Source organism: Megalobrama amblycephala, linkage group LG7, assembly GCF_018812025.1.
Source record: "Megalobrama amblycephala isolate DHTTF-2021 linkage group LG7, ASM1881202v1, whole genome shotgun sequence".
Classification (NCBI taxonomy): Eukaryota; Metazoa; Chordata; class Actinopteri; order Cypriniformes; family Xenocyprididae; genus Megalobrama; species Megalobrama amblycephala.
The window spans coordinates 45,656,032-45,668,964 of record NC_063050.1 but is presented as its reverse complement, the minus strand read 5'-3'; the positions used below and the strand labels follow the sequence as shown (position 1 = coordinate 45,668,964).

General features: G+C 33.7%; 1 protein-coding gene across 2 annotated transcripts; it reads left to right on the top strand.

Annotated features, from left to right (window-relative positions):
* Positions 1-50: 50 nt before the first annotated feature.
* On the top strand, positions 51-12,379 carry tmem154 (transmembrane protein 154). Of its 2 annotated transcripts, XM_048197730.1 has the most exons (12): positions 51-223; positions 370-435; positions 709-839; positions 937-1,024; positions 1,892-1,927; positions 2,178-2,216; positions 4,195-4,239; positions 4,328-4,573; positions 5,055-5,106; positions 6,062-6,135; positions 6,849-6,897; positions 11,644-12,379. In XM_048197730.1, the coding sequence occupies exons 4-11, from the start codon at positions 970-972 to the stop codon at positions 6,881-6,883; spliced, it is 582 nt and encodes a 193-aa protein (XP_048053687.1). In that variant the 5' UTR covers positions 51-223; positions 370-435; positions 709-839; positions 937-969; the 3' UTR covers positions 6,884-6,897; positions 11,644-12,379. The 2 variants fall into 2 exon arrangements, with proteins under 2 accessions (XP_048053687.1, XP_048053688.1); XM_048197731.1 differs by lacking the exons at positions 51-223; positions 370-435; positions 709-839 and having other exon boundaries at positions 850-1,024; positions 4,382-4,573.
* Positions 12,380-12,933: the final 554 nt, after the last annotated feature.

The following is a 12,933-nucleotide window of genomic DNA, read 5'->3' as shown; positions in this document are numbered from 1 at the left end:
TTATTCATTTAATGGCTGCGTTTCCATGACTTTATGTTTGTCTCATGCACCAACGACATCAGGTTTTATAATTCAAGAGTGTAGTAAGAGTACTGGTACTAGTAAGAGTAGTATCACTGTAAAAGTCAGACGTCCCAAAGTATTTATATTTTGCTTCTCTTTGTTTTCAAGGTTTTCCAGGAGGTTGAGCAGACCCTGATATGATACCTCCCATCTTCATCAAGTATTTAATTGCAGCACAATATTGTTTAATTATTATTATTATAACTGAATATTACTGAATCACACAATGGTGACAGGCTTGATCAAAACATGATGTTGTGGCAGTAGCGGCCTTGGCTATATTTTCACTTGTTTTATTTGAAACAGACCTCACAACAGAAGGGGCTTCCGTCCCGCCACCTGCCCCGCACACTCTGTTTAGGGTTTAGAAAGGTACATAACTTATTTTAACAATTTGTAATAACAGTCAATTATTTCTGACATCATGTTTGACATCTAAAAAAAATCTATATTCATACTGTACATAGTCACAGTTCTTTTTGTAATTCCATTTTTATAAGTGATAAAAACAGCTGTAGCAGTGCAGACTCAAACTCTTTACAGTCTCTTCTTACTTCAGTCTGTTTAAAGTCTTTGAGTTTAAAGCTGCCTCTGTTTACTCAGCTCTTTTGGCACTTCTCTTTTTTTTCTCTGGTTTTTGGTTAGGTCACATACCATATATGCAGGAATGTGTTTTCACAGCTAACTGAGGAACAGCTTGGCTTGTGGTAACAAGCTCACTGTTTGATTGCATCACATCCGAGGGAGAGAACGAGAGGGTGGTGTTTTTTTCGTAGGTAGGTGAATCAGGTCTGAAAGAGGAAGCAGGATGTCATGAAGGCGTGTTAGCCCCTAGTCACCATGCAATGAGTCTGTGTCTCTGTCTACCTATAGTGTGGCCAGTACTTCCACCGAGGACTCTGGGAGATGAATCTGATACTATTCCTGCTTTTGGCATTGACAGCTAGCCGGACTGGACTTGGTAGGTGCTCACGGTAGTAGATTTTTTTTTTTTTTCTTTATGTAAAATCCTGTCTCTCTATCTCTCTTTCCATTTTCCCCCATTCATCTAAAGTAACTCTCCTCTGTCCTGTCTGCTCTCTTCGTCATGGTCCTCAAAAATCATTTTACACTGTAAGTGGCCCTTAGGCAACCCAACACTTGGAGTCATGTGAACATTAAGAGTGCATTCAAATGACCTGTCGTATCTTTTGACCACAATGGACAATGATAAAGTTGAGGACATGATGGTCACAGTGCGTTATAACTAGTTCTTTGACTCATTTAGTTGCTCTTGGTTTCATGCAAAACACAAAACAGCTCGTCTTTGTTGACGAACAAAGATAATGTTGATTCAGGACAAATGTATTTTCCTTGTGGTTTATGGCATTAATTTCCTTGTAACTGATTATTAGTTTCCTCCTTTTTACCTCAAAGTTCTCTTGTAGCGGAATATGAATTTTGATATTAAGTTATGTTGTAGCTAAGATGAAGTTGATAACACTTTACAGTGAAGTTCTATGTGTTAACATTGTTTCAAATTAACATTATATACATTATGTGTATTTAAAAGTTTTTTGTACCTGCCCATTAACAGAAACTTAAGTGCTGTTTATTTAAAAATACTTTTTAAAAGAAAAAGAGAAAAAAAAAACATGGATGAATTTCATGAGAAAGGACAAGGAATGTTTGTAATCTCTGTCAGGTAGATTCAGAGACTGATGTTCAGATAACATCTTTCTTCTGAACTGCAATGGGTCTCAACTAATCCTCAGTGGAAAAATCAAATGAAGGTTCTTTACAGTCAATTCTTAAACATGTAAATTAATTTAGTTGCATGTCATTATAGTTCAGTGTGAAGAAGAGAAAGAAGAGGAGGATATAGGTGAGTATCTGCTTTAAACACCTAATTTGTATTTTATTGTATGTGATGTGATGCAGACTAGGCTTTAGTCCTGAATGGTTAATGTTCCACTGCCATGGAACAAACAATGAATTTGTGTTTGAAGCAATATTTTGTACTTTATGCCTGTCACAGTTGTTTAGAATGGGTTTATCCATCTAAAGAAGAAGTGTAGTGCATGAGCACTCACCTCCTCTCAGAAATTAATCTGATCTGTTTATACATTTAACAGTCAATGTAGTAACTTCACAACCAGGAGTTGAAGACCCAGGTAAGCATTTGTTGTAATTACATTTGACAATAATAGATATGATATTAAAGTATTTATATATTTTTATGTACAAAAAACAATTTATAATGTATACACTGTTCAGATGTTTGGGATGTATGATTTTACTTTATTATTATTGTTATTTTTAAAGAGATTAATACTTTTATTCAACAAGGATGCATTAAATTGATGCAAAAGCAACAGTAAAGACATGTTACAAAAAAAAAAAAATAATAATTCTAAAATGCTCTTCTTTTGAACTTTCTCCTTATCAATGAACACTGAAAACAAAACCAATTAAGCATCACAACACTGATAACAATTAGAAACGTTTCTTGAGCAACAAACTATTTTAAAATGATCCTGAAAGATCATGTGACACTGAGTAATGATGCTGAAAATTCAGCTTTGCCATCACAGGACGTTACATTTTTAAATATATTAAAATTGAAAATAGGGCTGGGCGATATATCGCATGCGATTGTCACGCGCATTTCGTCAGTAAAGCCGGTTCCCTGATTACCGCTAAATCACCATCACCTGCTTTCAAATGTAGCGGCATTTAATAGACAGAGCCGTAGTTCACTGACAAGCCACGCAATATCGCGTTCATTATCGCAGATGAATCACCTTCGATAATGAACGCGATATTGCGTGGCTTGTCAGTGAACTACGGCTCTGTCTATTTTTTGTCATTTTCATTTATTAATGATGATTGTCAATTATTTTTTAATTTAATTTGTATTATTTATTTTTATTTCATTTAAATTAATTGAAAGCAGGTGATGGCTATTTAGCGGTAATCAGGGAAACGGATTTACTGAAGAAATGCGTGTGACAATCACATGCGATATATCGCCCAGCCCTAATTGAAAACAGTTATTTTAAATTGTAATAATATTTCACAATATTACTGTTTTTTTACTGTACTTTAGATCAAATTAATGTAGCTTTGCTGAGCGTAAGAGACTTCTTTCAGAAACATTATTTTTTTACAAAAACATCTTACTGACCCAAAGCTTTTGAATATTAATGTATGTTAAAATATTAAATAATGGCCTTTTTTTTCACTTTGCTAAAGCCAGTTATTAAAATATTATCTAGAAAGTATTTATTAAGCATGTAATTTTTCTACCCACTATTAAAGTACTGTTGGATATATAAAACCTGAAAATAAAGTTACAGTTCAGATTTATTTGTAATGATCTTTTTACAGTAAATATTGTTCTAAAGTATTTTGTATGTTAACTTTGACAGCCCTAAAATTTTGTAAAATCAGCCATTTCGTAAAATCTTTTTCTTTTCACTCAAATTTTGTGAACCCTTTGTGGTCCCCAGTTTGAAAACCTCTAAGCAAAATTACCTGTAAAAAAAAAAAAAAAAAGGGTTGCACTTTATTTCACAGTATGTGCACTTTCAATGTACTTACAATTTACTTACCAAGAAAGTAAGTTAACAACATGGGTTAAGATTAGGTTTAGGGGTAGGTTCAGGGGTACATGCGAAACAGGACTGTAAAATAAGGTAGAACTGGTTCTACCTTAAAATAGAACCATTTTACTGGTTCTACCTGTAAAATAAGGTAGAACTGGTTCTACCTTAAAATAGAACCATTTTACTGGTTCTACCTGTAAAATAAGGTAGAACTGGTTGTATTTTACCTTAAAATAAGGTAAAATACTGGTAGAACTGGTTCTAGCCATTTACCACAATTTTACTGTTTCAACAATGTCTTTTCATTTTATAGCTGTACTGTAATTTCACAGTAAAGTACTGTCAGCAAAGGCTGTTTATTGTAATTACAGTATCAATACCATTTTTTTGTTTTGTTTTTGTTTTTTACAGCTGTAATATGTAGCAAAAAATATTTTGTAGTTCATAAGCCATATAAGTCATATACAGAGATCAAATGTATAAAATGTTTTAAGTGTAGATGTTTGTTTATTTGTATTTTCATTATTCATTTATTTCTTTATAGAGAATAATGGGGATGCAGCTGGATCTGGAGATGGGAGCAACCAGGGTATGCATTAAACTTTTCATGTGCTTAACCTCAAGCTGAAATAAGCATTTCACAGCTTTGTGTGATCATCTTATACTGTGACTTTCAGGTTCAGGAAATCATCCTTTACTTAAATCTTATGCAATTGCGTCTATGGATTTAGGCTCCACACCAAACAGTGGCTCTGTTGATAATGAGGAATCAGGGCCGACAATTGGGACAGATACAGATGCAGTCAAAGATGATCTCACCTTGGTCATCATGATCATCATACCCCTGGTTCTCACACTCGTCATCGTCGCTGTGATCGTGTGTGTAGTCATGATCTACCGCAGGGGGAGAATAAAAGTTGCTGGTATGTCCGGATGCATTCAAACAGACCTATACAAATAACCAGCTAAATGCATCAGTTAGGTGGTGTTTACATATTTAGGCTATCTGAAAAACACAAATATTTACCCTTCCTGAGAACTATCCAGTGGTAGATGAAACTAGATGGTGAATATGATAACGGTATGTTAGGGGGAAAATCTGAATGGACCAGAGTAGTTTAAACCCATTAGGCAGCATTTGTAAACTCCAGATTCATTTTTATTTTGCAAATAAAAAATGAGAACACTTAAAAATTACAATTTTAATTACATTTTCGCAACATAGTTTTTGCCATCCATCACTATGAAACTAAAAAAAAATGTTTATTTCCTTTCTCCTTACATTATTTACAGTTTCCTATTAGTTCCTTTGAAGGTACCTGAAACTGAAGTCTTAAAAAATGAAGAAAATTACTGTTTAATGTCTTTTCGCATCTTTTTTTTAATTTATTTTTTTATATGAAGGCACAAAAGAAGATCCTTATTTGGATCATGAAGACCATGAAAAGGTTCCAATGTAAGTATACACTTTAAGAGCATGTTCTGTGACTCTAATCATGCATAATCAGTGATATATGCCTGCATTTTAGTAGTTTGGTTAATATGTTGCTTAGTCCTTTTTATGATCTGAGTGAATCTGTGGCTAACCAGAGGTGCAAAACTGGATGTTATCAGACCTTGAGAACACAAAACCATTAAAAAAAAAATTCTAAAAAATATTTCAAAACTTTTTAAAGCATTACATGATTGCAATACTAATAGTTTTCAGGTGATTATTAATTTATGACCACACTGTAAAACATTTTCAGCTGGTTAAATGTAGAAATGAAAGTTCATCTGCTGCCTTAAAAATGTGAGTTAACTCAAATAAACACAAGTTAACTAAACTTGAAGATTGTTTAATTTTTAACTTAAAGTAATGAGTTGTCTTGACTATTTTTGAGTTGAAACAAAGGATATCTTCAAGTTGAGTTAACTCACATTTTTAAGGAAGCAGGTGAACTTTCATTTCTAAGTTTAACCAGCTGAAAATGTTTTACAATGCACATACTCATTAATTGTTTTCAGTAATTTAGCAATTACATTTTGATAACTTCCGATAATAATCCAGTTGTTCTTTACAGTCATATTTCCCTGTGTTTATGTAGTCATTTATTTAGTAATCCCATTATTTAGTATTCACCATATTTGAACTTTGAATTTGAACATTCACAGTGAACATCAACATAATCCCTATCCTTGATATAATAATATGCACAATATTCACACTAATACACGTTTATTGACTGTTGTGCTTTGGCGACTGTTCACATATATTTATAATGTGACAAAATGATATTTCACTAAAGCTGGTCATGGTTAGTGAAAGAGTTCCTCTTTAAAGATAAAAATCTGCCATAGCAGACAAAAGCAACTTCCTTTTCATAATAAACAGCCCACAAACACATGTGTTGGTCTTTTCTTGTTCTCAGGCCCATGTTTGAGGATGATATCCCATCAGTGATGGAGTTGGAAATGGAAGATCTAGAAAACTGGATATCAAAAGGTGACCACTTAAACATCTATTAGTAACGTCCTCTGACTCTGAGTCACGGTCCATATCTGGGCTCTGCATGTCTCAGATATTGCACATTTATAGTGATTAATCCAATGCTCGAGAGAATCGCAGTCTGGTGTTCTAAAAAAAAAACATACACGTAAATTGGAACATGCAACATCTTGATAAATTGGTGGGGGTTTTTTTTGTTTTGTTTTGTTTTGTTTTTTAAACATATATATGATCTTAAATGTTTCTGCTAAAAAACAGCATTATTATACTGAGTGTATTACATTAATTTTTTTAACTTGAATTTCAACATGCTTCAGTTTTAGTGAATTTACTAAAGTTTGTGCTTTGACCAGCAGGGGGAGCAATTGCGTTACAAACATTCAAATGCTCAAAGAAACTTGCTCAGCTGCATGAAAGTTGCTCTTTAGGCATTTAAAAAAAAAAAAAAAAAAAAAAAAAACCTTATTCACACTTAAACAACTTTTTTTAACCACAGCTTCAACATTAAGGTTCAAAACATCCATACAAATAGACTGTATTTATAGGTTTAAAGTTGTTTGCACTGTGAACAATGCTGCGAAAGTGTGTGAAGTGATGTAGTTGTGTAAATGTATGATCTATTTCCATATGATAAGATAATTAAGAAGTGGAACATATTTTGTTTAATGCTTTTAACATAAAGAATCTGTTCTTTCATCGTTTGCTTGCAGATGGAGGCAAGAAGGTGGACATTGGCCAAATATAATGAATAGCTTTTCAGTGAGTACACTAGACTTATTATTCCCTCCTTTATGCAAGATGTAGTCCAAACCTGGGAAAGCTACACAATTTCTAGAACAAAGTCGGAGCATATTCGCAGTACAGTATTGGCTTGGACAGCTGTCTAGCGGTTAGTAACAGGAAAGCCATTGTACTAGTTTCCAAATATTTAATTTTTCAGGACAGATCTGTGACAGATGTTGTGCATTTATTGATGATTTACATTCACGCGTCATATTTCACTGCATTTCATACTTTTCATTCAGATAGTTTACAAGTAATGAAGAAGAGTCACATAAATGGTTGTAATAACATTTTTAAAAATGTACAGTATATGCAAAATACACAGAGCAGCCGTTGGGTTCATCAGTAACATGAAACTTTGCTTTTCTCTTGGGCGTTGTGGAGGGTTAGACATTTGAAAAATAATGGGGGCCAGCAGAACTGGACATGGTAAAACTGTGCCCATTTTTATGCGAAACACAGAGAAGTGGTGCAAGACAAAGCACGAAGAAATGTGTTTGCGTGTGTCACACCCTGTAATGTAATGTGTAAGGTATCATTTCCTGGAACTGTGAAATGACATAAGGTTACCTCTTACTTTACTTTCCAGTGGAATGCCCCTCAGAGTCTAGTCAAGTGCTACAGTACACAACAGCGTTCCCCGATCATTACGACTGCAAAATTTGGCCAGAATGCCATATTGTCATTATTTTGTCATGTAGAACATTTGCAGTTTGAACTGTGATATGATAAACATATCATATTGCTGCTGCTTATCTCCAGGGAAAAAAACAAAAGACATACAATAACACTGAAACATAATGCGCAAAAACTGCAAACTATGAAGCAATGACTTTTGTTTGCAAATGAATGTTTTGTCCACATTCTGCTGCTCTTTCAGATTTTGGGAACACTTTACAATAAGGTCTCATTTGTTAATGCATTAACTAAACATGAACTAACAATGAGCAACATCTTCAGTTACACTTAGTTTTAAGGTGTCTTTGTTACTCTGTAATCATACATTTATGTACTGAGAAATATTAAGTAACTACATGTACTTACTGTAGGGTTAGGATTAGGGTTTGGTTTTGTTTAGGGTTAGTTGCATGTAATTATGCATAGTTTATAGTTAATACTATAGTAACTTTATGTAACATGTAACAATGACACTGTAAAATAAAGTGTTACTGCATTAACTAATGTTAACAGATATTAATTTTGATCATAAACTGTAGTAAATGTTGAGATTAGCATTAACTAAGATTAGTAAGTGCTGTAGAAGTATTGTTCATTGTAACTAATGTAGTTAACTAATAAAAACCTTACTGTAAAGAGTTACTCAGATTTCTTTCAGTCACCAAAAAGTGAAGAAAGAAAGAAAGAAAGAAAGAAAGAAAGAAAGAAAGAAAGAAAGAAAGAAAGAAAGAAAGAAAGAAAGAAAGAAAGAAAGAATACATTTGTATCTGGACTCATTTAACACTTTTAAAGGGTTAGTTCACCCAAAAATAAAATTTCTGTCATTAATTACTCACCCTCATGTCATGCCACACCCATAAGACCTTCGTTCGTCTTTGGAACACAAATTAAGATATTTTTTTTTTTTATAAAATTCGTTGGCTCAGTGAAGCCTGCATTGCCAGCAAGACAATTAACACTTTCAGATGCCCAGAAAGCTACTAAAAACATATTTAAAACAGTTCATGTGACTACAGTGGTTCAACTTTAATGTTATGAAGCGACAAGAATACTTTTTGTGTGCCCAAAAAAATAAATATCGACTTTTTTCAATAATATCTAGTGGTGGACAATTTCAAAACACTGCTTCATGAAGCTTTGAAGCTTTTGTTTCTAATCAGTGGTTCGGAGTGTGTTTCAAACTGCCAAAGTCACATGATTTCAGTAAACGAGTATTCGTTACGTCATAAGTGTTTTGAAATTTCAATGGTTCACCACTGGGGGGCGTGACTTTGGCAGTTTGATACGTGCTTTGAACCACTGATTCGAAACAAAAGTTTTGTAAAGCTTCGAAGCTTCATTAAGCGGTGTTTTGAAATCGCTCATAACTAGATATTGTTCAATAAAGTCGTTATTTAGTTTTTTTGGCGCACAAAAAGTATTCTTGTCGCTTCATAACATTAAGGTTGAACCACTGTAGTCACATGAACTGTTTTAAATATGTCTTTAGTAGCTTTCTGGGCATTGAGAGTGTTAATTGTCTTACTGGCAATGCTGAGCCATCGGATTTCATCAAAAATATCTTAATTTGTCTTCAGAAGATGAACGAAGGTCTTATGGGTGTGGACCGACATGAGGGTGAGTAATAAATGACATAATTTTTTATTTTCGGGTGAACTAACCCTTTAAGTCCACTTCGTTTGTGTTTCATTTCACATTCACACTGTTTGTGGAACTCAATAAATGTGAATATAATAATAATTATTATAATCAGCATCACTGCTCCAGTCTTCAGAATCACATGATCCTTCAGAAATCATTCTGATATGCTGATTTAATGCTCAAGAAACATTTTTTATTATCAATGTTGAAAACAGCTGATAAATATTTTTGTGAAAACCATCACACATTTTTTTCAGGATTCTTTGATGAATAGAAAATCCGAAAGAACAGCATTTATTTGACATAATTCACAATTAAATTATTTAAATAATTAAGTAATTAAAAACTATAATCGTATATATATATTGTGGCTTTTCATGTTTGTGCATCCCTACTTCTTTTTGAAGTGAAACGACACCCATTGTTTTTCTAAAAACACTGCAAAGCCAAGACATGAATACACTTTTAGTGATACATTGACTCTTGTCAAGTGACTAAATTGTCAAATAGTTTTGAAGTGGCAGTCTAACAGAATAATAAACAGCAGCATTGTCTGTTGACCTCCACATAATCAGCACAGAGGTGTGAACGGCTCTTACAAAAACACCCAACAACAATCACTTGCTTACTAATGCAGACACAAACACAGACTGTCAAGTTTGTTTTGATGAGGCTGCATACGAGGAGCAGAATAGCTGTGCCTGCTGACTTCTGACCCCCGGGTCGGTGCTGCCAGCATCGACATCTGGTAGTCATTACAGCAGGCATGCGTGGAAGCACGGCTCAGACCGGGCCAGAAATGAGGAGGGCCTCTTTTTTTTCCCTCTTGCGTACTCTCTGTCTCGCTCTCCCTGGGAACACCAGAGGGTCAGAGTCCACAAGCCAGGAATGTAAGCTTACGTCATGCAGACTGTGTTTTTCCCAGGATCGGATTGGTATCAAGCGCTATGGGGGAGCAAGCTACACAAAGGCTAGGTGATGTCAAGAATGACAAATTCATGTTTATATAAACATAAACGGATAATATCTAAGGACACATCAGCACAGGAGTAAGGGCACAGCTCTGTTTACGCTGAATTGAGTTCAAAAGGAAAATAATCTGATCTTGAAACGTAATTCTTTGCAGTTTCATGTCTTAAAGTCAACATGAGATCAAAATTGACAATTGTTTTTTTAAATGGTTAGTTCACCCAAAAATGAAAATAATGTCATTTATTACTCACCCTCATGTCGTTCCACACCCATAAGTCCTTCGTTCATCTTCGGAACACAAATTAAGATATTTTTGTTGAAATCCGATGGCTCCGTGAGGCCTCCATAGCCAGCAATGACATTTCCTCTCTCAAAATCCATTAATGTACTAAACACATATTTAAATCAGTTCATGTGAGTACAGTGGTTCAATATTAATATTATAAAGCGCCGAGAATATTTTTTGTGTGCCAAAAAAAAAAAAACAAAAAAAAAAAACGACTTATATAGTGATGGCCGATTTCAAAACACTGCTTCAGGAAGATTCGGAGCACAAATGAATCAGTGTGTCAAATCAGCGGTTCGGAGCGCCAAAGTCACGTGATTTCAGCAGTTTGGCGTTTTGACACGCGATCCGAATCATGATTCGACACAGAAGAATCATAACACTCCGAAGCTTCCTGAAGCAGTGTTTTGAAATCGGCCATCATTAAATAGGTCGTTATTTTGTTTTTTTTGGCGCACCAAAAATATTCTCGTCACTTTTTAAAATTAATATTGAACCACTGAACTCACATGAACTGATTTAGATGTGTTTTTAGTACATTTATGGATCTTGAGAGAGGAAATGTCATTGCTCCCTATGAAGACCTCACTGAGCCATCGGATTTCAACAAAAATATCTTAATTTGTGTTCCGAAGATTAACGAAGGTCTTACAGGTGTAGAACGACATGAGGGTGAGTAATAAATGACACTATTTTCATTTTTGGGTGAACTAACCCTTTAAACGGAATATTGCGGTATTTATTGCACATTATTATTTTTTGATATTCTTGTTTCCCTCATAATCTTTAATCAAAAAGACTCTCTCGCAGCAACATCTCTTCTCTTTTACGATGACGTGTTCACCAGTTTGAGGGCGGGTCAACCTGTCAATCACATGACATCACATGAATAGCAAACCACACCCATCCAATGATCCAATCAAAATCAAGTCTCACCCTACATTTGTTTCTCTTCGAGAAGCTGTTTCACTTGGATATACGTCAAAATAGGGAAGAACAGATGATTGCATCTTCCGTTTCATGCAGACTTTATATGTCTATAGATATGTCTTTATATTATAAGTCTATAGATTTCACAGCAACATAGTCAGTATAGTTTGGAACATATTTGTATTAATCATTTTTTTCCCACATTTGTTTTACAGGTACCTGCTGTGGACCTGATGCTGTTTTCAGCAGCGTCCTCATGTGTCCTCTTATCCAATGTTGCACAGTGTACTTGTTGAGGTATAGTTAGGTGCATTTAGTTCCTTATAAGGGAAATGCTTTTACATTATGTTTCATAACGCTATAACTTTATGCTAAAAACATATTTGTAAAATAGTAAAGATTGCTGTGTGAAGAACATTGCCATTTGGATAAAAAAAAAACCCTAGTGTTGTCAAATTGATTAATCACATCTATCAAAAGTTTGTAATTGATTTGACAGCACAAAAAAAGAGAAAAAAAAACAAAAGAAAAAACAAAAAACAAAAATGTTTTTCTGTCTGTTGCACTGAACGGGATACAACAATTCTACTGGAATCTGACATGATCCTCTGTGTCATTTTGATATTGATATTTTCACCACTTTTTGATGGAGTACAACAAGATTATAAACAATTTTGTTTCTTTATCATGTAATAATGATTTTGCCATCAAATTTTAAATATTAAGATGTATTTCATGATTCCATTTAAATTATAAGATGTTAACCTTTTAACCTTTGTAAATTTTATTACATTTGTTGCATTCTTTTTTTACATTTTGCTGTATTGCAAGTGTGTGTTTACAATTTATATATTTCCATATACATCACTAATTCTCGAGAAAACACCAACACATTTCATGCTATGTTTTTATATATATATATATATATTAAAAGAGGAACTTCTGTTATCATTGTTCTTGTGTTCATATGTGTTGTTCTCATTACATGCACAGATTTTTACTGTTTTTGAGAGAATTCTCTTATGCTCACCACGGTTGCATTTATTTGATCAAATATACAGTAAAACCAGTAATACTGTAAAATATTACAATTTAAAAAAAAAGTTTTCTATTTGAATATTTTGAAATGTAATTCATTTCTGTGATCTAAAAGCTGAATTTTCAGCCGTCATTAGTGTCACATGATCCTTATTTTTATCACAGTTTATACAGTTATGCTGCTTAATATTTTTGTCCAAACCGTGATACTTTTTTTTCAGGATTTGATAAGTGAAAAGTTCAAGAGAACTGCAATTATTTGAAATTGATTTTTATTTATGTACCACTTTACCCATAATACTGCATCTAAAAGACAGCAAATAAGTTGGTAATTTCAGTTGACAAAAAATACACTTAAGTTAACACATTATTCCTAAATAAACAATAATCTACACATGAGCATATACTGTAGAAGTTAAAGACCTTTTTTTTCATGCTGCACTTATTCAATAAAGTGAACCTTTTTT

Excerpts from the sequence above, each read along its gene's own strand:
- tmem154 (XM_048197730.1), top strand. The coding sequence starts at position 970 with ATGAATCTGATACTATTCCTGCTTTTGGCATTGACAGCTAGCCGGACT. Across the intron at positions 4,240-4,327 it reads TGGAGATGGGAGCAACCAGG|GTTCAGGAAATCATCCTTTA; the intron begins GTATGCATTAAA and ends TGTGACTTTCAG. Across the intron at positions 6,136-6,848 it reads AGAAAACTGGATATCAAAAG|ATGGAGGCAAGAAGGTGGAC; the intron begins GTGACCACTTAA and ends GTTTGCTTGCAG.